At 45.5% G+C, this 27,061-nt stretch overlaps 1 protein-coding gene across 1 annotated transcript in view; it reads right to left on the bottom strand.

The window, feature by feature from the left end:
* Positions 1-27,061, bottom strand: part of CTNND2 (catenin delta 2) — a 946,486-nt gene that overhangs the window by 143,538 nt on the left and 775,887 nt on the right. Inside the window, 1 exon segment of the mRNA XM_030332482.1 lies at positions 599-716. Within this exon segment, the coding sequence (XP_030188342.1) occupies positions 599-716 (118 nt within the window).

Below are 27,061 nucleotides of genomic sequence, written 5' to 3'. Positions count from 1 at the left end.
TGTGGGGAGGGGGCGGGGCAAAAAGAGAGGGAGACACAGAATCTGAAGCAGGCTCCAGGCTCTGAGCTGTCAGCACAGAGCCTGACATGGGGCTTGAACCCACAAACCAGGAGATCAGGACCTGAGCCACAGTCTGACACTTAACCAGCTGAGCCACCCAGGTGCCCCTTCATCAGGTACTTTTAAAATGGCATTTGAACAATTAACATTTGTAAAAAGCTAACTGGTAAGAATATAGAGTTATTCGAAGCTCAGGTAGTTTTAATAGGTCTCTTTCTTTTAAAAGCAGATTTCAAAAAAATAAAACTGGAAGCTTGTGGGTAATGTAGCATGGAAAAGTTGATACACTCATCCGGTCTGAGTAACTTAAAACAATCCACGTTTTTTATTTATTCGTTATTGAGACTTAGGTGTCTAGTTCTAGGCTAGGATTATTAGAAGCCATCAAGCAAATGTAGGATTCCTACGGGGAGACCACGATAGATTTCAGAGTGAAGGTATTAGGCACAGCATTAGCTCTCCGTTGTTGATAGCCGTTGCTTAGTCCCTTGGGCATCTTTATTGACTAAGATGTTTAATCTATGCAAACACAACAAACCTTGCTGTCGATCTCACTGCTCCCCAGTGCAGACTGGATCACGTAGAGCAGCGCATCTGTGAGCCCGTCGCATTCCCGCATCCTCCTGCGGGCCTCCTCTCCGGCTGAACTAACATTCCTGCAAAAGCAAAAGGGCACGTCAGCTACCTCCCTGTGGTCCCCAAAAGAACCTTTCTCCCACGCGCAACTCCAGAATGTTTACCGAGAACACGGTTTTAAATAGTAGGGACGGTTTCCACAAATACATCGTAGAACTGGGTAAGTCATAGGTATCTGCATCGTAACTTGTGCAAAGGAGACTCAGAGTTCTGAACATGTCATCTGTGAGGGCCCCGTGGCCGCGGAGAATGGGGGCTCTTGGAAAGTCTTTAAGGTTTACTTCACTGACAGCTGACAAGGGAATCAAGCTCTGTGATTCAAAGGCCTCTTCTTTGCGAAATTTGCGAGAGCGTTTTTCAAAGACGGAGCTTCTGACTTACTGAAATATTTTAGAGATCTAATTTCACCTGCTTCAAAAATATACCTACGTTGGCCCTACCAGAAGTCAACTTCTAGAAATTTATTCTAGGTGCATAGGTAGGGGGTTCTGTGAAAATTTAATCACCGGGATGCCCATGGGCACCTTTTATGGGCAGGCGTGGCCCAAGTTCCTTCCTGTACCAGCACAAGCTGAGCTTAAGCCAACAGAAGGGGCGGATGGTCAGGGCACAGGCAGCTGGGAAGCAGTGAGATCTTCCGCTTCTACAAAAGACATGAGAAAAGCTCAGTCAAGGGTGAGTCTTTGGGGTGCTTTTAGTGACTCCACCACCTGAGAGTACATTCTTCCTCTCCTACCCCTGGTTAGGATTTGGTTCAGGCAGAGAACTTCTGTGGCAAGTCATGGACAACACGGCCTGTTGGAGGGATGCTGGAGGTGAGTTAAGGGAAGGTATAAAGGAACTGAGGGAATTTAGCGACCAAGGGAAGAGTGATCTCTCGAGAATGATCCCAGTAGGCCAGTGGCTCTCAAACTCGGCTAATATCAGAATCCCCCGGAGGAGACTGTTGGGCCCCACTCTGGAGTCTTGGGTGGCATCAGATAACTTCCTATTGGGTGACGCCAAAGTTGAGAACCACCGCGCTGACTCTGGCTCTAGGGAGAGGGTCTGGTCGGGAAGGGCACCCTCTTTGCTGACTGCTGATGGCTGTCACATGGCAGATCCCAAGAATCTGTGGCCCTGGACAGAGCCCGCAGGAGGCACCGAATAGGATGAATCTCATGCCCACGTTGTAACTGACGCAGGCATTCCCATTTCATTTTCAAAATGTCCTTCAAGGTTACTTTTCATTCTGTTTTACAGATGAGAACCCTGAGAGAGCTGCCCAAGGCCACAGAGGGAGGAGTTAGTGGAGGGGCTGGGATTGAACCCAGTCTATGAGGAGAGGAAGGCAAGGCCTTCAGGCTTGATGTACAACATGGATATACTACTTTTTTTTAGGAACGAAAATAAAATAGGGCTGACACTAAAATGCTAACGGCTAAAATGCTATTGAACATAAATGTTTTCTTCGATATCTAGAAGGTTCTGGAGGATGTGTTTAATGTGTTTAAATGCGGAGGATCTCTCCGCATTTTAATCTAAGACTGGGAAAGGTTATTCAATTCAAATTAGTATTTTTGGCATTTGCTCATCTTAAAATATAAACAAAATTTCTCAGTTCCTCAGATAATATAACTAGGCAAATAGTGACAGCATTTTCAGGTAAAGTGTCAGGACTCCCCCTTGGGGTGGCCAACCCTCACTTCTGACAGGATCTCGGAGAGGGAGGAAGAGCCAAAATCTCTGCAGGAAGAAGTGGTGAGAGCTTTGCTGGTATTACTCTAAACGAGAAGGACGGCCTTTGTGACAGAGCAGTTTTAGACCATCCCTCCTTGAAATGGTTTTCACCAGGTCAGGCTTTGGGGCTGTTAGAGTAATAGGCTTGTCAAAAATCCCAATCAGACCTCTTTGGCCAGAAGAATGCTGGATGGCAGTGTGCCTGTGTGTTTTAAATCTTGCACCTATACTCTGAAGAGGTTGTTTTTCCAAAGAGAGAATGATGGAATGTAGTCTTGAAAGTGCCTGAGGGTAGCTCTGTCCACCCTAGTCTGAAGTCTTCTGCCCTCTTCCAATGAATGCTCGGTCTTGCCCTTGAGTAGCTTTATGGTGAGGGCAGATTGCCTCCTCATTCACAAATACACTTCGTAATGATCAGCCTATTTTCAGTGGTAATCAATGAACACACAGGGCAACCTGGGAAAGATCATGAATTATCTATCGGTCAACATTATAGTTGTGAATATTAATCTAAGCAGTACCCTTTATTCTCGTTTTTCTTTGATTCTAGTCCACTCTCCTCCAAAATTAAAAAAAAAACAAACTTACTAACTGGCTGCTATATTAGAATGTATAGGATATTGTGGGGTGCCTGGCTGGCTCAGTCAGTAAAGTATGCCACTCTTGATCTTGGGGTTGTGAGTTTGAACCCCACGTTGGGTGTAGAGATTACTTACAAATAAAATCTTTAAAAAATGTGTAAGATATTGAGAAATGAGAAGACTAATAAGTTGGGTCCCTGTAGAGAAGGGGAAATGAATGGGACACACACACACACACACACACACACGCATACACACACACACACACATACAAACACACATGTAAACACACACATACAAACACACCTCTATGATACGGAGGGGAAGAGGGAGTTACCACAGTGTCTTCAGGTACGATGATGCTCAATACATATTTTTAAACAGAATGAGGTGTGCACGTGTCTCTTAATCAATGGGGAACAGTGTCCTACAACCCTCTGGGGGGTGAGTTGGCTTTTAAGCAACTACTCCTAAATGAGGGAAACACATCAGAAAAGTACCCCTGGCTTTTCACTCTGGAGGAGAGGAGAGTTTCCTGTTTCTCCTTTCCCCCCACAAAACAAGATCTACTATATCGTGCATGCTTCACTATTTAAAATTTTTTAAAAAACCAACAACATTTTGTGTGTGTAGCAATTAACTAATCATGGTCCTAAGGAAGGGACAATGAGCCAGTGTCCAACCTACAGAGTTCCACCCTCCTGTTGCACTTGAAACCATCTTCTGCCCATCTTGACCGAGGTGATTTTCACGTCTGATGGGAAACCGGTACAGCAAATTTCTATGCATAAACATGACATTCAAACAAATACTGATGGATTATTTGTAAAAAAGCACAAAGGTGGCATGACAGCTATGCCTTAGAAATAATCTTTATAATCTCGATTGAACTGTCAGTTGACATGTCATTTGGAGATTTCTGCTTAAAGTAGGTTCTATAATCTTTTTATCTAATTGATAAAAACGAAACTTTTTATTTCTTACAATTAAAAGGTACAAAATCTCTTACAATCTCTGTTATTCCACTGTAACGAGTTAAGCTGCTTTATTTCCCCTCTCTTCAGTGCTGTTTGACATGCTGTTTCTCTTAGCTTCCATCACTCACTGAGCTTATGTAAAACAAATTCAATATACAGAGCCCTCATAGGATCCAAAGAGGCACTTGTAATGCACGTTCAAAAGGAACGCAACCAGCATTTCACATGAAAGACTTCATTTTATGTGCCTCCACTTCAAGATGGTCAGGATAGGAACAGGGAAACTGCAGAGAAAACCAATGGATGAGATTTTTAGCAATTAGTCTATTTGAAATGAGCCCTCTCTTCTCTACACTCTCTTTGCTCTTTGAATCTCTCTTAACCATCACCACTGACTTTGTATTAGAATTATTTAGGCTGTGACCTTACTGCTGCATTGGAACCTTCTGGAGGGTAGAAGGCATGTTGCTGTCATTTGTATGCTCAGCATACAGCTGAGTGCCCAACACAACCTAGGTGCTCAGAGCAAGGTGGCTATTACTCGTGCATTCAGCCCTCCCATCGGACAGTCACTCGTGTGACTGATTTACCTCCGTGCGCTGTACTCACTGGACAATATTGGATGTCTGCTTCGTCAAGAATACAGGCTTCTTACACTGTGGCTTGTGCCCTGCCACTACAACCCCCATCCTGGATTATTCAGAGCAGGCTCAATTTGGGAAGGAAGAAAAAGACAACAAGAGCTGAACATAACTAAACAAGTTTGAGATATGAGCTTTCTTATGACTGTTGACAATACTGATCAGACACACGGAGTGCTGGAGAGAACGGCACAATTTTGCCGCCTGGAGACAATCAGGTATCCCCGAGCCATAGCTCTCTTCACCCCCAGCTTGCAGGAAGAGTTTGGCATTGATCCCATGAACTGTGAGAACTGAAATCAAGAGTCGGACGCTTAACTGAATGAGCCACCTAGGTGCCCCCTCACAAACTCTTAGCAAAACAAGGGACCAGCTTGTTGCCTTCTTCTCATTTGATAACTTCAACAAAGGTGGACCCTTTCTTGCACCTGGCATGGCCTCGTAGCTGGGGCTACCTAGGTGTGGAGGCACGTGCCTTGCCTTGGTCTGCTCATCCATAGTGCGCTGATGGGAGCATCTGGCATCACCCGATCGTGTGGTGACACGGCCAAATGCTCAGGGCCTGGTATGGAGTCTACGAAGGAAATGTTAAGTGTTCTAGCTGCTTGTTGCCCAGAGACCCCCATCCAAGAGGGAGAGAGACACTAGGCGGGGAGCTGCAGGAACCACCTGGAACATGTACTGCAAGCCTACAGAGAGGATGAGGGGTGTGCAGAGGGTAGAATGGAAGGTTTCCTAGCAACAATGACACCCTCATTTTGAAAATTTTCATTACTGCTTTTTTAAAAATCTGAAACTATTGTAAAGGTATTCAAACCCTGGGGGAAATACATCAGTAAAAGTGAACATCCTTACTCTCTCTTCTCCCCCTCATCCTTCTGTCCAAAGAAATCATTGTCACCATTTCACATTTATCGCTCAAGATTATTTTCTACTCATACCAATAAACTGTGTAGGTATGCTTTTGCTTTTTACTATAGTGGTTTGTAAAGCACCTTGCTTGCCTTTATGCATTAAAAGCCTACCATAGCCTCTTTTCACGGTAATACCTACCTATGTACCCTATTCATGGAACAACTTTGGGCATTCCGTGTATAAATATATGATGATTTATAACCTAAAAAGTTATTACCCTATTAATGCACATACAAGTTATTTTTAATTTTTTACAGCAATAAGTAACATTGAACTGAAATTTGGAGGAGTTATGGGTTTTGTGAGATACAGTCTATGGAACTAGAAGAAAGGCTAATAGATCAGTTCAAAGCAACGAACTAACCCACCTTGACTGGGTACCGACTCTGCTCCACACCTAATGCCATGTCTTGGGATAAAAAGAACACCTGGCCCTTGACCTTGGGAGCTCCGTCTAGCAGGCAAGCAGAAACATATCTGATGTGCCTAGATCTGATATCATCGGTATGAAAACAGAGGTATGAAGGATTTGGGAAACTATCTCCCTTGGAAGTAATGCCTAGATGTGTCTGGAAAAGAAACATAGGCTGAGTTGGGTGGAGGTTTTACCACTCACCTTTAAGTTGTAATTAAAATCTTTGCTGAGGTTGTAATTCTTTTTTTTAAATCTTTCAATGTTTACTTATTTTCGAGAGAGAGAGACAGAGAGAGAGAGAGAGAGACAGAGCACGAGTGGGGGAGGGGAAGAGAGAGAGGGAGACACAGAATCCAAAGCAGATTCCAGGCTCTGAGCCATCAGCACAGAGCCCGATAGGGGACTTGAACTCACAAACTGCAAAATCATGACCTGAGCCGAAGTTGGACGCTTAACCGGCTGAGCCACCCAGGCACCCCGCTGAGGCTGTAATTCTATAAATGTGGACATCAATTGTTTTCCTTAACATTTGCTGCTGCAAGTCATAGGTTCTTAAGAAGTAAGAACCCAGAGTATGATAAATGTGTCTTATCAAGAAAGCATTTTATGCATATTTCACGGAATGTACCTTCAAATTTGAAGGGCAAGGCTTAACCTACACATAACAGGCTTAGGGGTGGCTCCAGGTGACCAGACTGCGGAAATGCTAACCAAGCACAACCACGCAGAGGTGGGGTCTCCAGGCCACCACTCCTGGCATTAACAGAGGATAGGACCTGTAGGGAGAGGCAGCCGTCTGTGGCAAATGCCAATTCTGGTGTATACGTCTCCATTTTTACTAAGCCTGGTATGCTATGCCAGCCCCTTGTGTTCAATAAAACCACGGTGGGCTCATGGTTCGCCAAGGTGAATCATGCTGATGCTCTTTTGCCAAACCACATTACCTGTGCTAAGTCCTGTTTGACTGACATCTAGCTGCCCAGTAGCCCAGCCAGGCTGCTCTGAACCACTGAACTAGTGTACCACCAGTGCTCTGCTGCCTGTTGTGGCTCTGCAGAAATGTGCCATTTGTGACATCTAGGGGTGCCTGTGGTGGGGGGGGCTCCATCGGTTAAGCATCTGGCTCTTGATTTTGGCTCAGGTCATGATCTCAGGGTTCATGGGTTCTAGCCGCACATCAGGCTCTGTGCTCACAGTGCGGAGCCGGCTTTGTGGCCCGTCTCCTCTCTCTCTCTCTCCCAAAAATACATAAGTGTTAAAAAAAAATTTTAAACCATTTGTGACACTTGGCCAATAACCAAGAGGGAACCAAAGCAAGCCTCCCCTCACCTGCCTGGTGGATTCACTCAAGGGGCGTTTCCAGTGTTGACTTTTTGGGACGTCTTACTCAGAGAGCAGAGCCAAGGATGACAGAAGACAAATCCCTTGCCTTGAAATCTAATGGGGATTGCTGGGTGGGATTTCCAAGCTGCTGTGATCCAGTACTCTATTTTATTTTCCATTTCTCCCCTTCTTGAGCTGGCATCTCTCTATTATCCTACGCCTGTCACACCGGTGTTTGTTGGGAGAAGATGACCTATGTCTTTGATATCGTAGGACCACAAGGGGAGAAGAATCGTTCCCCAGGAGCTGTACTTCATGGATGACACCTGATTTAGATGCCGCTGATTTTAGACCTTTGGGTCGACCTTTAGGACGTGGAGATGATGCTGTCCTGGGATGAGACCCTAGGATGGGATGAACGTATGTGGGATGGATGTGAATCTTTGGGGCCCAGAGGGAGGACTATGGTAGGCCAAATAACGTCCCCCCAAGATGTTTATGTCCTAATGCCTGGAACCTGTGACTAGGTTACTTTACATGGAGAAAGGGACTTTGCAGATGGAATTACGGTTAGGGACTTTATAATATCCCAAATGATCCCTGTGGACCCAATGAGCATGAAGAGCAGGGAGGATTCCCTGGCTGGCGTCAGCGGAGCAGCACAGAAGCAAGAGTCAGAGAGGTCTCAAGCACGAGGCTTCAAGTCCCCATTGCTGGTCCTGACAGAGGGGGCCACATGCTAACTTGTGAGAGAGGCTGTCAGCTCTCAGCTGATAGCCAGCAAGGAAACGGGGACCTCGGTCCCACAGCCACAAGGAATTCGATCCTGGACACAGCCTGAAGAAGCTTGGAAAAATCTTCTCCCAAGAGCCATTAATAAGGAGCACAACACCGTGGTTTTGAACTGGTAAGGTTAGTGTCAGACTTCTGACTCACAGAAATGGGAGGATAATAAATAGGCGTTGTCCTCAGTCCCTAAGTTTGTGGCAACTTGTTACAGCAGCATAGGAAACCAAGAAAGGGCATTAGTTTGTTTTACTCAAGGGTAAATGAAATTCTTCTCAACACCAATCATATATATTTCCCACCCCACCCTTTTCCTGGAAAACTGCTTCTCTGTAGTGGGTTCACGCAAGTTTCAAGAAGATATTTCTCAATGATCAAATAATTGTATTGTCTTGACCAAGACCAAAATGCCACCTATATATGGAAATCAGGGGCTCCTGGGTGGCTCCGTTGGTTAAGCATCTGACTTCGGCTCAGGTCATGATCTCACGCTTCCTGAGTTCACGCCTCGCCTTGGGCTCTGTGCTGACAGCTCAGAGCCTGGAGCCTGCTTTCGATCCTGTGTCTCCCTCTCTCTCTGCTCCTCCTTCGCTCATGCTCTGTCTGTCAAAAATAAATAGACATGAAAATGCGCACACAAAAGAAAATAAAAATTCTTCCTTGGGGCATGCGTGTAGGGGAGGGGGCGAGGGGGTGACATATAAGGCATGTGCCCTCAACTATGCAAGGCCAGGAGATGTTTCATCTACCTCGGAGCAGACAAAAGCCCTCTGCGTAAGAAGCACTGATGTGACGCACTTTTTGAAGTGATGACGCATTTTTTGGGACAAGAGTACTTGTTTTGCCCTATCCCTGATCTGATTAGCCACGAGACAAGCTACCAGACACGTGGGCATCAGCTTGGTCCAGACTGCTCTCGTGCTTGGTGGATACCTTTTACTTCTTCTTCTTTTTGTTTTTTTAAGTTATTTTTTGAGACAGAGAGAGCGCAAGTGGGGGAGGGGCAGAGGGCGAGGGAGAGAATCCCAAGCAGGACCCGTGCCCGTCAGCATAGAGCCAGATGCGGGGCTCAAACCCGCGAACCGTGAGATCACGACCTGAGCTGAAATCAAGAGTCAGATGTTTAACCGACTAAGCCACCCAGGCGCCTCATATACCTTTTACTTCAGCTGGTCTCTTACTGCGGAGGAGGCTCCTGAAAACCTCAGTCTTCACAGCTTCCAGTGAACAGAGAGTGGAGCGGTTGGTATTCTCTCCTGGGGGGATAGGGAGTATGCGGGATCCTAAGGGAGAGAAATGGGCAATGTCCTGGCTCTGTTTGAGTGAAGTCTGTAGTGGGGTCTTAAGTGAATTTCTGGAACCTTATCTGAAATGCCAACCTTAAGTGCCAAATGGTATGAATGGTCAAGTTTCCTGTGCTGGGCCAAAGTAGGGTGTTCCTAGGAAACCTTCCACACGCTGAAGTGTGTAAAGCAAAGGAGCAATTATCGTTAATTTACAGGAAAACAATTCTGAGGATTCCCAGACCCTGAAATCTCCTCTCTTAGGCTTTTCTGATACCTGAGGGCACATTGCTAACACACGCACAAAATACATGAAGACAGAGCCCAGATGCTCACAGACGCGGTTCGAAGTTCTGGGCGCCGGATGCCAGGACGCTGGCCGTGGTTCGCAGGGAAGGAGCTGGGCGGGGCCGTTCTTGCCGCTCTGGATCCCTGCCTCTGTCCCAGCTCTCTGCAAAACCAGTGCGGGACACAGGTTTTGCTTGTCACCCTTTTCCCCATAAAAGCAAAAGTCCTCTTTGGGTTTCCTTCGGTTTGTGAAAACGGCTACTCGTGTAGGTTTTTTGCAAAAGCAAAGTGGCATGATTCAAACTTTTGACAACTGAGGGACACCTGTATTAAGATTAGCCACACCTCGGTACATTTTTATTTGGTACAAGTAACAGAAGGCTGAATTTATTTGAAAAGCTCCTGACTTCTCTTTACACATATGTGTTTCTCTTTTTAAGTTTCTTTTTAATTTGATTGATTTTTTTAAAGACAGAGAGCACAAGTGGGGGGAGAGGGGCAGAGGGAAAGAGAGAGAATCTCAAGCAGGTGCCACACTCAGTGTGGAACCTGAGGCGGGGCTTGATCCCACAACGCTGGGATCCCACAGCCTGAGCCGAAATCATGAGTCTGACGTTTAAATGACTGAGCCACCCCGGCGCCCCTAGGCGTACTTGTTTCTTAAGGTGGCACCTTCATTACAGCCAAGTCAGAACGATTTCCAGAGAGATAAATTTCCCTTTTTATTTTTTGTCTTTTCTTCTTCTTCTTCTTTTTTTTTTTAAGATTAGCACAGTCTTGCTTTTGGATTCCTGCTATGCACCTTACTGTCTTCTCGCAAGGAAGGCAATCTCTTTATAAATCAGGACAGTGAGGGCTCGGTAATTGCTTTGTAGAGCTGCAGGGACAGAATGCTTCAGTGGCCTAAAGACCAACTACCTACCGGGCTGGCAAGCGAACACTGAGGCTGAGCTGTCCTCAGGGCGGTGGTCCCTCCGCGTTGACACCCCAGCCACCCTCATGAACGTAAGCCAGCAGAGAGAGATGGATAGGCTCCTCTTCTGTCGACGATTGAACACTGTCCCTGTTAAGAATGCCCAGATCCCCGCCTTCCGGAGTTGGCCATGCAGCAGGGCGCACTGTTGCAGAGAAGCCCACGGCAGAACCAGAAGTACCTGAGTTAAAAGACACCTATGGCTGGCAAGTACTACCCAGGGTTTTAGCTTCGTGATTCCAATTAAAATTGATGGACGCCACAGAGTTAACTGCTCTGGGAAACGTCTGCCGCCAGGGTCCCGTTGGGCGGAATGACGAGGAAATCCCAGGGAAAAAAGGCGAGCGGCTAAAACCGTTAACCGTGCACCTAATCGTGCCTGCGGTCCTTTGTGGTCCACGCACATCCCGTGGTCGTTTTGTCACTTGCACGCGGGCGTGAGCGGCGCTCACTTCATGTGCCCTGACTTTGTAGCTACCGAGCCACCCGGCCAGCTTGGAGCACCGCCACGTGGCCCCACTTCCTGGGCCGATGCCCAGCTCCGCCGTGTTCCACGAACGCCTGAAACATGTCACTCTGGCACGTCTGTGGCAGGCTCTCTGTGCGGACTCAGGACCAGGGAGCATCTCACGTTGCGAGCCCCACGCCCGACCTCGGTCCTGGTTCCTCTGCTTGCCACGGAGGGGGCCTTCCGTGGAGCGCACCCACTGGCACCACCAGCGGCCACGGCAGACACACCCACGGAACAAAACCGGCCGCCAGCCACGGCCCCACTACAAAGCCAACGGCGAAAAGGAAATATCCGCTCAGAATGCAAATTAAGTTACAAAACGAATTAAAAACCAGTGTTTTCTTCTTCTTCTTCTTTTTTTTTTACTAGCCCAAATTACTCCTTATCGACCAGGCACAACTGAGTGTAAGTCACAAAACCTGAGCTTTAAAAATACATACACTATAAAAAAAATAAATTAAAAATTACAAAAAATTAAAAAAATTAAAAATAAAAATACATACAATATGTTAATATGCTGGGAAACCCTGCAAACTAGAAATGCAATATTCACTTCACCAACAGGTGGCTTTCAGGCAAATGACCACCGTGGCTACATAAATGAGGAGCCAGGCCAAGGCCATCCAATTCCTTGTATTTTGAGATCTCTGTCTTCTCAGAAGTAGGAGAACAAATCTGACTGATAAGGGATTATAGGTAATTGGTTACTTGCCTTTTAAATGTCACATTGTGGGTTTGAAGACTTTCAAGATTTGGCATTATGTTCCGGACTATTAATAGCTATTATTAAATTAGCCCTTTAAACCTTCGTTTCAATTCATCACCTAATTCCTTATATGCACTCATGTGATCTTTCAATTTATTTACTTGCGGGAAAATTTTAACAAATCGTACTTCAAAGATTTATTAAAGCTGGGAATGAATGTGATTTCTAAAAGTTCACTTATCTAGATGAAGAGTTGTCCTCCAGGTGCATTTTCTGTTTTCATGATTGCTTTGATCACTCACTGATACCTTATTGGGTTCCAATAATAACAACCAAAAATCTGAAAGTATCTCCAGGGGAAAGAACTGCATTTATTCTTGTGTCTCATCCCCTCCCCGTTTCCACCCCCATCATGTTCTTGTCATTCCCCTGCCCCCCGCACCTGGTGTTTTATTCTGGGTATTCACTGTTGGGTTGGGACCAGCAGCATTTCTCTGAGTTGACTGTTCACGATCCTTGCCCAGCAAGTTAGGGTGAGTGATCAGAACAGGCAGCCGCAGGGTAAGGAAGAGAGAACAGTCCATTCCTGTTGCCCCACTGCTCCAGGCTGTCTGCCTATGGTAACCATCCTTCTCCACGTGTGTGTGTGTGTGTGTGTGTGTGTGTGTGTGTGTGTGTGTCTTCCTAAATTTTGCTTTGGGAAAAGTCTCCTTAAATTTATGGCCAAATTGCTAATAAAAATAGTCCCTGGATCAAAACAGCTCCAGGCTCTTTGTGTGCAAAGGGAAAGGAAGGGATTAAAAAATAAAAAAGCACCTTTCTTTTAATCTCTTAAAAATGCTCCCATCTCTCCTAACTGCTGTCCGAAGAACTTAGAAGTTTTGACGACTCACTGAGTAGTTTTCTACTTGGGCCAAAGAACATGATAAATGATAAAAAAAAAAAAAAAATGAAAACAAAACAAAAGGCAGACTCCAATTACTTCGGCCAGAGATGCTTGTGTAGTTCTAGCTAGGTGAAACAAACAGCCAATCTGTGCTTGGCCAAAGATGAATTAAAATGGCAGAGGGTGTCTGTTGACAGCTCTCTTCTCTCCTTGTTTTGAAAGTTAAGTATCTAGTGTGGGGGTGATGAGTGACCAGAGCGAGAAACGACAGGAATACATATAAACTTCTATGAGAAAAAAATATACAGAGAGCTCAGTAAACTAAGATCATCTGGCCTGTTTATTTTCTGAAAAGGAGAAGAGCATATACTTATTCTTAATTATTGAAATATGTTTTTACATTTTGAAGGAAATTCCTGGAAGAATTACTGAAAAAGTGGGTGCCAGCTTCTGGAAAAAGAAGCCGCTTAGGCATTGGCCTTAATCGCAATTTAGGAATAATTGGAAAAGTCAAAGCTGTTTGAAGAGTCTTTGCATTTTAAAACCAAGGCTGCTTAGTGCCTATGAATCTATAGTTTAATTGTCTGCCTCCATTGTTGTCATGACTGGACTTTTTCTTTGTGGTGGAAGGGAGAATTTGAAAGATGTCCCTTTAAGATTCCTGGTCTGGAGTTGTTCAGCCGAACACTAATCTAGGCACTGCAGTGAAGGAGTTTTGCAGGTGGCATTAAGGTACTGATCAGTGACCTTAGGATAAAGGAAATGATCCTGGATTATCCTGCTGGGTCCTATGTCATCACATGGGTCCTTAAAAGCAGAAGGGTCAGTCTAAAGATGTGGCTGAAGAGGGAACAGAGAGATGAGGGAAGAGATCCTGATTCTCGGACATTACTGGCTTCGCAGGATGACACAAGGGGCCATGAACCAGGGAATGAGGTGGCCGCGAGAAGCCGAGAACATCTCCTAGGCAACAGCCATCAAGGAAGTACCGTCCTCCGTCTACAACTGTAAGAAACTGAATTTGGCCAACCACCCGATTGAGCCAGGAAGCAGCTTATTCCCAGAGTTTCCTGAGAAAAGCCTGCTGGCAGAGACCTTGATTTCAAACTACTGAGACCCTGAGCAGAGAAACCAACCATGCCCCCTGCACTTCCGAAGTAAACCACATTCAAGCCGTTCTAACACTACGTTTGTGGTAACTGCTATGGCGGCAGTGGAGAAACTACATTTGTACATTCACGTAAGACAATTACGGCCTCCCTGTGATATTTTTCCATCAATGCTCATTTTTAATTTTTCTGCTGAAGTATTTCAAAACTTTCAGATAAAGTTTTCGCATCTTTTAAATGAAGGTGTTTTTAGATGCTCTGAGTGACAAGACAAAATGTGGTCGTTAGGACTTTTAGCTGCCTCTCGTTGCAGGTATGGTAGGGGCAATGAGATTCTCCCCAACTCCAGGTAACCTGAGAGTGACTGTTCTTGGTTTACTACTACCAGATGGCTTGTGCTTAACACGAGCGTCGGATAACGGCACCACTGGGTGTACCACTTTCTTTTACTGCTTTAGCCGTGAAGGGAGTAATGTTTCAAAACTCCAAGAATTATAATGCTGCATTGGAAGGTCACCTAACAAAGACACTTCGAGGAGCCTCAGAGCATCATTAAAACCAGGGCACAAGGTGGCCGCGAAGAGTTTAGTTTCATTGTTGATCCTTGTCACCCTAAATGTGCACTGGAATCAAAGCGTTCTCCCCGGTTATGGGACTGGGGTTACTCTCTTTGACGTCGGGCAAGTGTTAAGGTTTAAACGCTATGCACTTAACCAGCGTGGTGGATACCCTGAGAATAAGTAGAAAACAAAAAGGAAGAGTCGCGTCTCCACCATCGGCCCAGGGAGCCCATGGCATGCTGGCTTCACTGCTCTTTGTGAATGATGGCGGTTCTTGAAGCTCCGGAAGAGACTACATAAAATGATTTCTCGGGCGAAATGTCAAGGCATCAATGCACCATGAAAATAATCTGGAATGCATAGTCTAGCAACTCCAGGTTTTTCTGAAGCTCACCCTAATACAGTTACTCTTATTATCAATACTTTTTTATGTGCGAATATGGAAAGCTTTGGAGGTCTGTTCGTCAGTGAAGAAAAAATAGTTTTGGAAAAGACGGAGTAGAATTAGTTGATTTTCGCACAAGACAGAGGCAGAAAGAGGATCCTTCTGTGTTAGATAAACTGCTACTAGACCAGTAGATCCGGTGATCAAACCCGATATTTCCAACAATACACTATTTTGCCAAAGTGCTCCCCAGGAATACAACGTACTGTTTGAAGTTTAATCACAAATACCATGGAGTACTTTTTGCAGAATGTACTAAAAATCAAACGTGCCGTGTTAGCTCACTGCGGTGCCAGAGAAACTCTGAACTGCTGCAGTCTTAGAATGTTCTTCCCACCTTCTCCATGCGGACACACCTGCAGGACCATGTGCTGGTGCCTGGCACTCTCCCGTCGGCACCAGCATTGTGACATGAGACATGGTGGGCTGTGGGTCTTACAGGCAGTCCCGGCCAGCCAGCCTCAGCTTCACCCCTGCTCCCCATCGGAGCTGCGTCACAGAGGGTAGGTGGAGACGCACACCCCGAAATGGGTGTCGGTTAGCTTCTTTGATTTGGTTTCTGTGCTGGGTTTTCCTCACTAGGGAGACCCTGAAGTCTACTAGGGATGGACGGGATGAGAATGACAATCAGGGCGACAAGCGACCTTCACAAAGTATATCTGCGGTCACAGAGACCAAGAGAAGCAAAGAAGGAGGAAATTTCAAAGGCGAAAGGAGGTAAGAGCAAAACGGAGGAAAAGAAAAGTATCGCTAATCGGAACCTGCTTTGGGGGTTTCCGTTAAAAGCTATTTTGTTGTGCGCCAAGACACTTTGCTGGACTCACTGGACAAACACAGCGTTGCTCACCCTGGACCCAGTCTTTCTCGTACACCTACATCCACTCAGTCGGCACACCCAGGCAGCTCTGACCGCAAAGCATCTCCAGAATCGTCCCCCGTAGCTACCGACAGGTCCACTCCTGCCATGTCTTGTCTCTTAATCGAGTCCTTGCGCTTCTGCCCTCATCCCCCACCTCCCAGGAAAGCTCCTGTGATTCTTCTAAAATGTGCGTCAGCGCATCAGCCCCCCACCCCAAGACTGTCCATTTCACTCAAACTCCAAGTCCCCAGCACGGCACATGCCCAGGACAAGCTTCCCCGTTTTCACTTGGCCAACTTCTACTCATCTTTCCTTCAGGGAGGCTTCCCCTGTCCCACCCCCACCCCCCCCCAGCAGGTGAAATCCCTGTGTTCTGTGCTCATTCGAGGTGCACCTGCACATTCTCCCCGACCTGTATTACTTGCCTGCCGCCCGCTGGCGTTCTGTGCTCAGCTTGCAGAGCATCACATGCTTTGGGGAGTCAGAGGTGGGCAGCTGGCCGGCAAGAAGGCAAGCTGCAGGGTGAACGGGCAGCCAAGCAAGCTGACAAAGCGAGAGCAAACTCAAATTAGGGGAAGGAAAACCCAGACAGATAGACGCCCGAGGCCAGCTGAGTCTGCAGGCATCAGGCAGCCCTCAATGGCTCCGCGTATTCATCCAGGGCCGATCTTGGTCTGTGACCAAATAAATATGCATGGCTGCCTGTGATTGATTTCTTTGCTTGTCAGATAGATGATAACTTTCCAGGATGCAAGGAGACAGAAGGACTGAATGACACCAACACTTCTGGACTCCCACCACGGAAGGAAATAAAATTCAAAGCCAGCAACAGAACAGCCTCCTACTGCTTGCTCCTTTTCCAGCCCTACTCCACAGAGAGTTTATAGGCAGATCAGACGACATTCTCATCTCAAGCATGTTAAAGGAATTTCAAGCAAGAGACTCTGCAGTTGAAAGCAATGGGGATTGTTGAAGAGCCTGGGGAGAGGGTTATGAACAGGGAGAAGAACATACCAGAGGTACTGTCACACCCCAACCTCAGCAGGTCCTGATTCGTGTAACATGATGCTTATGAATACTGGCATTCACTTGTAAAGGATGGAAGTACTTTATACTCCAAAAGACAGTCTAGGGGAGTAGAGAAGCTTTTGGTGTCAGATTTCAACTCTGTTATTATCTGCCTGGCCTTGGGCGACACATTAACCTTTCTGACCCTCAGTTTCTCCATCTGTAAAGTGGGCTAACGTTTTGGAAGGATGAGACGAGGCACAGTGTGCAGCACGTAGGAGGCAGACCTATCATCACCCACCGCCCTTTCTTCCCAGACATCTCACGCAGGCACAGGTGCCTGAGCAAAGGACAGAGAGACCTGTTTTAAGAAAGAGAAGGTAAGAACAAAACACAGGAAGATCCTAGGGAGGTGTACAGAAGATTATCATATTAGTTTCTGGAAGAAGGGAACCTCTTCTCCTGGCTTTGTTTTTCCGAGACACTCTCCAGCATCTCCTCTCCCCTTTCACCAAGCTCTCTCCCCTGATTACTCTGCGCTGGCTGCGTTAGTTAACAAAGGACCGCAAACCGAGAGGCTTGAGCAATAGAAATTTGTGCTCTCATAATTCTGGACGGCAGAGGTGTCCACAGGGTTGGTTTCTTCTGAGGTTGTGAGGAAGTCTCTATTCCCCACTCCTCGCCACCCCGAGCTTCCTGTGGTTGGCTATCTTTGGTGTTTCTTGGCTTGGAAAAGCATCGCCCTGATCTCTGCCTTCACCTACACATGGTGTCCTGCCGTACGTGTCTCTGTGTTCAAACTCGTCCTTTTAGTACGGACACCAGTCAGTCATCTTGGATGAGAGCCCACCGTGATGTTCTTAGCTAATGTGCATCTAATGCACATTCTGTACACCAGCAGCCACCTAGTTTCAAATAAGGTCGCATTCTGAAGTAAACTGGGAGTTAGGACTTTACAATATGGATTTGGGGGGTACAACACTTAATCCATAACAGCCCCCAGCAGAAAGAGTGAATTATCTGACCGGGGGGAGGGCGGGCAAATCTCTGCCATCCTTCTGTCGAGATTTCTCGTTTCGTGGGGCTGATCCACCAACAGAACATCCCAGGACTGGGAGGCAGTGATGTTGGGTATGTCTGTCAGCTCCTCAGATCTCAACTTTTTCCTGGGGCCAGTCTCAAGGTCTACACTGGCAAGGCAGTGCCATCAGTAGATCCCTAGCCTGCTTCTTGGCTGTAGGTAAGAAGGCATGATCTCTGCTCAGCATTCTCAGAGGGAAACAGACTGTCTGGCTTCCATTCACCAGTTTCCTTTGTCTTATTTATCATTTAGTTCTTAACTTAGGACAAAAAAGGCTTATGTTTGTTGGGCCCTCACGTCCTGACATAAGTCCTTAAGGAGGCCTCCGTGAGGCATCGGAGGCTCACGGAGGCTTGTGAAGGGTCGAGAAGGTTTGGGAAGTTGCCAAAGGTTCCAACACCTCTTGCCCAAGTCAAGGCTTGCCTAGTCACGGGAGCCTAGCTCTTCCCACTCAGATGTGTCGGCTGCTGCTTCCTCTCAGGATCCACCTGTTAACCTTCCTTGTGTCCTGGGGCAGGAGGGGTTGAGCGAGTGAGGGTAAGGGTTACTGCAGGAGATGTGGAGACCCTGGGGCTCATCCTTTTGAGCTAAAGAAATGAAAACACTAAGTATGAGCATTATGCACCATGGTTCAGATTTCCTTCTATCCTTTTAGGCTGTAAGTATCATGTCTTATTCATGTTTGCCTCTTGGGTACCTAGCAGAGTCCTGGGAATGTAATAGAAATTCACTGTACTTTTGTGTGGAATGAGAGAGGTCATCCATTTTACCACGGTGTTGATTTGCCAAGGTGTTGATCTGCCAAGGTGTTGACTTAGCACCGGACCAAGCAGCAAATGATGAGATGGTTACGGCCATTCTCATTATTTACAAGTGGGGCAGACGGGCTGCGGTGTTTCATGCTAACAGGCCAACCCTGAGGCAATGACGTCATTGGGCAGCGCTCCACCTGGATTCTGAAAGCCCAGGCCTGCATCTGGGTTCACGGCTTCCCAACATGGGCTCTAGAACCAACTACTCAACCTTTCGGAGTTTCAGGTTCTTCTTATTTAAAATTGGCGGGGGGGAGAACCCCATAATAACCTCTCCTTTATAAAGCTGTCATGAGATTTAAGTGGTGATTGGTGGTATTAAGGAGTTTTGTCCACATTTATTATTCCACCGTGCTGATCAATCAACAGTCCAACGGCTTCCTTCAAATGAGGTGGGTGACGAAAACAGTATCATGAGGAACCATGGGCAATATAAGCAAACTGCAAAGACAAAACCTGCAGACTGTAAGAAAAGGTATGATGGTGAAACTAACTGATGTGGCGGTTTTATTTAGCAGAAATATCACAGAAACCCCACACTGAAAGACAAGTACGTATGTGGCTGTAACCAGGAGGTTAATCTCATGTGGAAACTGGCGATCATGCAAAGGAACATTGTCTCTGTGACCGGGAAGATTTTATTAGTCACCAGGAGAATTGAAAGGCTCCTTGCTTTGGTGAAAATTCATACAGGACAGTTCTGGGTCACACAGAAAAGCAGCCAGGGAAGGGCCACTCACTGGTTGTCTCATTCACTCACTAGTTATCAGGGACCTACCAGGTGCCAGCTATGGCCCTAGGGCTGAGTAATCCAGGATGACAATGACATTATCCTCATGTGGATGAGAATGTAGCTCTCTGGCCTTAAATACACAAGCACATGGGCAGAGATGTCACTTCAAATAGTCAGAAGGTCAGATTAAAAGCTCAGAATGCTTTGTAAAGGCATCAGGGAAGCCCTGATTTATATGGCAAGAGAAAGTGCTGGGGAAAGTCTCTCTGGATAGGAGGACACTTTTAAGCTGAGATCTGAAGGGAGAGGATAAAGTCTTTCAGGTGCTGGAAGTCACATGCAAAGGTCCCGAGGTCACAAAGACCACGGTGTATAAAGCAATAGAAAGAAGGCCAGTACTGCAAACACAGTGAGGGCAGAGGGGCCCAGTGCAGGGCTGGAGACTCAGGGGATCTGTCCAACTTTGCCCACGTAGCTGCAGTGAGTTGATATCAGTCCTCAGAGTTTTAAAGCAAAAGCATAACATTCACGTAGTACCTTCCTTCTAAGGACTCATGCAGAGTGATATAAAGACAAATGGCCTTAATAATCTAGCAGGCAGAGAGAAAACTTCTCTGGAAAAAAAGGACGCAAGAAAAGGCAAAAAATCTGAGAAAAAGAAAACAATCTGGGGCAGAAAATGTAATGCAGAGAAATGCACATGAAATGAGCAGGGCTATGGAAAACCCTTTGCTCCTTAAAAAGTTATATATACAAGTACCACATGATTCAGCAGTCCCTGCTGTTCCTCAGTGCATACCCCAGAGAACTGAACACAGGTACTCAAACCAATACCTGTGCATGCACGTTAACAGCAGCATTAGTCACAGGAGACAAAGGGTGGCCACAGCCCAAATGTTTATCGACGGTCTATAACACAATGTGGTATATCCACACAAGGGAATATTACTCTGCTCTAAAAAGGAATCTACATCACAGATGAACCTTGAAAGCGTTATGCTAAGTGAAAGAAGCCATTCGCAAAAGACTGTTAGTGCACGATTCCTTTCCAATGTAATATCCAGAAGAGGTAAATTCATAAAGACAGAATGCAAATTGGTGGCTGCCAGGGCCCGCAGGAGGGGGAATGTGGAGTGACTGCCTAATAGGTACAGAATTTCCTTTGGGGGAAATGAAAATATTTTGGAACTAGATAGAAGTGGTTGCACCAAGTTGTGAATGTATAAATGCCACTGAATTGTTCACTGTAAAAAAAATTTTTTTTAATGTTTTTTAATTTATTTTTGAGACAGAGAGAGACAGAGCATGAACAGGGGAGGGGCAGAGAGAGAGGGAGTCACAGAATCTGAAACAGGCTCCAGGCTCTGAGCTGTCAGCACAGGGCCCGACGCGGGGCTCGAACTCACGGACTGCGAGATCGTGACCTGAGCCAAAGTCAGACGCCCAACCGACTGAGCCACCCAGGCACCCCATGAACTGTTCACTTTTAAATGGTTAATTACATGTTATTGAATTTTGCCTGAAAAAAATTTTAAATGACAGATAAAAAAATTAGGGAAGAAAATGTTGGAGATGTGAGGGGCTCATGCTAGAATCAAACAGAAGGTGCCCCTTGGGTGGAGGGACACATTTGTGTCGGTCAGATTGATCCACGGGTCAGGTTAATCCGATCTCCACGGTTTATTGTGCTTCCCCGGCTTCACCTGAATTAAAGCCTTCAGAGTATAAAAGGTTTCCAAAGAAAGAGGAGGAAGCTCATAGGCCCTAAGAGGTGCGAGGTAAGGGGTTCCCTTTCTCCAACAGCATCCTGGTCCCGCTGGCCACATGAGTGCGTGGACCCTCAGCTCTGCCTTTCTGAGCTGCTGTCCCTCCCGGGCCTTTTCTGAAGGTGTCCTTCTAAGCTTGCAGGGGATCCTGGCTAGGTGCTTAAAAGGAAACAACAGGATAATCTGTTTCAATTATCTCCCCTCAAATAGGCACGGGCCCTGAAACATGGTAATAAACCCAGGCACCAATTCCTTTGTGAGCCTATTACTGAAGGTACTGCCTGAAGACACTTGGCTTCATCTGATTTGGGAAGCACCAGCCTCTTAATCTATTTCAGCTGCTTAGGAGTGACAGGGGTCAAGGACAGATGACATCTAATCACGTTTCCTAGTCAGGATGACAGTGCTGCGTGCAGCGGAGAAATAAGTACGGTTCCTTTATGTTTTAGGAAGAAACTTATCAGTGCTGCTTTCACACATGGTAAGGAGAAGGACCCTTCAGGCCTTATTAGGAGTCTAAGCAAAGGACGAAACCAGTTTTCTGCAAACCACGTAAGCACTCATTCCATGCAAGAGACCATAAACCATGCTTCCCGACAGGCCTTAACAGGACAGGAGGGTTTTTTTCTTATTTGAAATAATTATGTTTTTTTGCAATAAGCCCCATTGGCTCCAACCACTTGACCCAAACTTGTACAAAATAGAGAGCTCTTAGAGCCGTAAGTACCAATCACAGCGACAATGCTTTCATTTAGCAGGACCCTCGTTTGTTTATATAAATTAGCCCACAATTACCAATTACATTGTTGGTCCAAAATAAGGTCAGGGAAAATGTAACCCTGGAAAGAACGATGGTCTGGACACAAAAAGTCCAGACAGGGCAATTACAGAGAATTATGGGGGATGACTAATCAGCTGGCCTCTTCCTGAGTATTGCCACTCTCACATAAAACCTTTGTGCTAACACAGCTACTTTCTGGTCATAAGTTACCTTAAGAGAAATGTAATTAGTTGTTGGGATTCATTAGCTCCAGTCAGAGCATTCAGGGCACAGCATCTTCCTTGCTGGTTGAGTGCTTGTTAATGGGGAATAATGATGTATTTGTACCTCTACAGGATAATAGTGAAGGACGGAGGGAGGGTTGATCCGAAGTCCTGGCATGCCTGTCCTTTTACTTAGCAGACTGAAAAACTGAAAAAGAATTTATGACACAGGCCAAAAAAAAAAAAAAAAAAAAAAAGGACAGTAGTCTAAAAATCGAATGCTGAAGGTTGTCAATCTGCTGGCCCATGTTGTTACTACCTACTGCTTCTTGTGCTTAAATATTCTGGAGGCAAGAAACTGTAGACCCAGCATGAAATCTAGGTAGGGCTGTTCTTCTCTGCCTAAGGAAAGCATCTGAGGTAGTACTTCCAGAATCTTCTGCCGGCTCAGAACAAGAACTTTCCAATGAGAATGAAGAGATAAAGGTTTTTGTATCTAGTAGCTTCCCCAATTCTCTGTTTCCAGAACATGTAACTTCTTATGAGATGGTTAAAATCTTGCCAGAGAGGCGACCAGGAGCTCTACAACATAGGGCAGGGAACCGAGTAGTTATTCTATTCACCCCCACCTGCACCTCTGCTTCCTGTGATCCCCACCCTGCCATAGCTCTCTGAGTCAGAGACCCCACTTGTCACCTCTCCCCATCACAGCTCCAAAGGGCGATGGAGAGGAACCCACAGAATGGGCCATCCCAGTCAGCCTTGACCCGCAGCTGTCCATCAAATGCCCTGAAGCAAACAGTGATGGCTCCGTGACCAGAGGAAGGCATCAACCCAGTAAAGGGGGACAGTGAGAACAGGATGGAAATTCAAACACTTCCCATTTTTTTATTTCAAAGGGTCCTTTGGTCAACTAAGGGACAAGTGGAACTTACTTCAAATATTCTTGGTCAATTAAGGAACACCCAGACTCAAGAAGAGGAGAACGAGGGGGGCAACAGAGTTTAGAGCCAGGTTGTGCAGAGTAGAGTTGTTCGTTCAGCTCTGCACTCTGGAATTCTACAGGATGGTGGGTGGGAGGCGTGATCTCCGAGCCGGTGCTTTGGAACCGCTATTCATGCTCTCACTGGTTATGTTTCTCTTCTCCAAGAGGAATGGGAACTGGAAGCTGGAGGTCTTCACTAACACCACTGGGTGTGGGCCAGCTTCCACGCGTGCTCCGCTTGTCCTCCTGGATCTGTCCCCATCTCTCTGGTTGTTTTGTCACAACTCTGGCAAATGCTGACTTTATTTAGTTTAAAATAAGTGCCACTTGGAAAAGGGAAAGGAGAAATGGTATGAAAATAGATGTGTTAAAATACTGGAGAGGATTAGCATGTAAGTGAAACTGTTTAGTGAACTCTTTCTTCTTCAATTTATGGATAATAGACTTGTTTCTTTGCTTCTCCTCCAGGGAAGCCACTTCTGATGCGATGTAATATAATTTGGGAGGCAGCAGGAGGAAAAATTATATTTTTAATATCAAGAAGTTATGAAGGATTTGAAGAACGATCCAGCTCCGACGACTTGCTTTTTATTTATCAGGGAGTTAACACCCTACAACCCAATGTTTTATAGGGATAAATTTTAAACACCATTGTCTACCAATTGGAGATTAACTAAGCTTTTTTATTTAATCATTTTTCAAAGGAAGTAATTTGTTCATACTAATGGAAAGGTTTGAATATTCATGTTCTAATAGGAAGGATGACTACTCATATTGAGAAGATAAAATTTAACATTTGTTTGTCCTTTTAAAAGAAGCCCACACTTGCAACCAGATTATAAGATATATAATTCAAAGCAAGTTTTAGTTAGATCCTGGAAATTTTCATAATTAAGTAGATCAAATTTTGCAGAAGTAAGTTGTGGAAACTTTAAGAAGGAATAGCATGATGGGATATCTTATATTAAAATTTTCTATTTATGGTGAAGTCATTATGCTCTCACTTCTTCTAGCTTGGGAAAACAAAACAATGTTTGGGGCGAAATGATCCCTATTACTATTTCATGGAACATAAATGCCAGAAAGAACTTTGCAAAATTATGGTTAGTCCTCTGGGGGATAGCAATGTTTTCTGAAAGAATTAAAAAATGAATTCTTTTCTAGACTTTTCCTAATAGAAAAGATAAGAGAATGCAAAATCCTGAAGAGAGAGAAAGCTTTAAGACTACAGGATTTAACAGCGAGTCAGTTAAAAATAAACAGTTTCTTAAATGTAAAGAAAGAATGGATTAGTAAGAGAGGTAGGTTGCCCATGAAAACATTGAAAAAAAAAAAAAGAATATGGCCTTCTGAGGCATTCTTTAGGAGAGACACGCTCCAGCTTTTCCAGTTCTGGGGCAGCCTAATGGAACTTGGAGGCAATCAGGTTGTCTTAATGACATTATGAATCGCTTTCAATAGCAAACTCGACAGACCGTGCCTATCTGCTCTCCCTTGCAATACCCGTGCCTACCATAAGGGCCAAGCACATAGTAAGGACTCAAAAGAACAGATGTTGAGACAATGAAGCTTTCAGTCAATGTAACTAGCTCCTCTTGTTTGGATTCCATATTACCAAGCAATTTTCTGGTTTAATGTGACTTCTTAGTAGCTAGTCTATAGAGAACGAAAGCACTGGTAAAGAATTAGGCTTACGTAACGACCATAAAATTACACCCACTCAAATCTCTCACTGCAGGAGCATCACTGACTGATGGTCCAGCTGCTGTGCCCTGAGACTCGTACTGTGTTTGCCTTCATACTCAAGCCTCACTCCCCATGGGTGCTTCCAGCCAGTGACCCAGCTCTGCAGCAGTGATAGGGTAAGCCTTGTCTTGGGAGATGCGAGGCTCCTTGGAACAATGAACTGGGATTAAGAACGCTCCAGTGGTCTGGTCGACATCCCCGAAAGTCTAAGACATTTTCACCCACGCAACCAACATTCCTTCCTTCTTTTCTGCTCTCCTTCACTTGGGGTCAGACCTGCTGCATCATGCGTGGTTTGAAGACTCTGTTTTCCCTCTCATTTTCCTCTCCGGTGTTACCCCTAATTAAATATCTTGCATGGACTGCTAATTCTGTCTGGGTGTCTGCTTCTCTTAGGATGTGGGCTGAGCCAGCATCCTAGCCTCAGTGTAAACAAACAAATGTGTTTTGGGGCTGCTCCTTGACTCTGCCTAATGGAACATGGTGATGTGGGAGGAACCCAGCTGAGGCATCATTCAACCCGGGATTTATCTCACCTTTCCCTCTCTTACTAACTGTATGACTTGGGGCAACCTACTCTTATCCTCATGAGCATTAACTTCTTGATCTGTAAAATGGGATAGGGGATCCTACCTCACTAGATTATTGGGACAACTGTACCAGACAGTGTGCATATTAAAGACACATAAAATCGCAATGGGCTTTTAACAGATGTTAAGCCAAAGCTAATTTCGTTCTGATATTATTGGAGCTTTAAGGTCCAGTTTCTGGCCAGGCAAGGTCAAAGGCCAGGCCCTGGAGTCTGTGGCATTCAATAGTGATGCCCCACTTGGGGAAGCCTCATTTGGAGATCCCAACTTGGAGATTTATAAGAAGAGATCAGGACACAGAGGCATGTAGGGAAGACCATGTGAGGACAGGGCAAGAAGACGGCCATCTACAAACCAAGGAGAGAAGGCTTGAGAACCACCAGACCTGCTGACATCTTGATCTCAGACTTCTAACTTCCAGGATTGTGACAAAATACATTTCTGTTGTTTAAGCCGCCCAGTCTGTGGCATTTTGTTACAAAAGCCCCAGCAAAGTAATACTGTATAAACTTGTTAAAACCTATTAATAGCATATAGATCTATTATTATAAAGTAATAAAGTATGAACTTCCCTGATTAGGTGACACAGAGTGAGCTAGAAAGCTGGGGTGCTCCATGGGAGGTGGGAGCCCTCGTCACCAAGGGAGCTGCTGAGGTGGGTAGCCCAAATGTCCTCTCGGATGGGTCCTAATACTCCAAACTCCTTCGGCCACTCAACTTGTTCCCTTCCTTCAAAGAAGACCTTCATTGCTGAGTCATGACTCAACAAAACCATTCACTTTGCATCCATGATAGACCCAGGGATCAGAAGTAGAGAGCTGCTCAGGTGAGGAATAGCCTCTGCTTTGGGGCCAGGTATGGGAACACCAGGCGTGAGTGGGTGAGCGGCTCTCCTGTCTTCATAGCATCCATACCGTCTACGTCATTCCTGTTTTAAGTCCCTGGATAAAGAGCGCTCAGTTCAGCTGCAACACAAGATTAATCCAGAACTCATTATACAAGACTTAAAAAAAAAAAAAACTGGGGCATCTGGGTGGCTCAGTTGGTTGAGTGTCTGACTCTTGGTTTCGGCTCAAGTCATGATCTTGCAGTTCGTGGGTTCGAGCCCCTCATCAGGCTCTGCACTGACAGTGCAGAACCTGCTTGGGATTCTCTCTCTCCTCTCTGCTCCTCCCCTGCTTGCTCTCTCTGTCTTTCTCAAAATAAATAAATAAACTTAAAAAAATAAAAGAAACACTTTTTAAAACAGATTTTAAAAATTTTTTTTACTACATACACTATGCTGAAGTAAGTCAGACAGGGAAAAACAAATGCCATATGATTGCACTTACGTGTGGAATCTAAACAAACAAGTCAAGAACACCAGAAACCAGCTCGTAAATACAGAGAACAAACTGATGGTTGTGAGAAGGGTGGGTGTGGGGGGATGGGCAAAATGGGTGAAGGGGCGTGGGAGGTACACGCTTTCAGTTATGGAATGAGCAAGTCACGGCGACAAAACCATTCTTTTTAATGGTTGAATAATATTGGCAACCAACTGAACCTAGCTTAAAAGTAACAATAATTCCTCCTCTTACCTATGGCTAATGCCAGGGGCAAACCAAATAAAATAAATGTCCTTGGAGCTTTCCAGCCAGAGTATGGTTATCAGCAGTGTTACTTGGTGAACGGGTTTTCTCAAGG

Source organism: Lynx canadensis, chromosome A1, assembly GCF_007474595.2.
Source record: "Lynx canadensis isolate LIC74 chromosome A1, mLynCan4.pri.v2, whole genome shotgun sequence".
Lineage (NCBI taxonomy): Eukaryota > Metazoa > Chordata > Mammalia > Carnivora > Felidae > Lynx > Lynx canadensis.
This window is presented reverse-complemented; position numbering and strand designations above follow the sequence as displayed.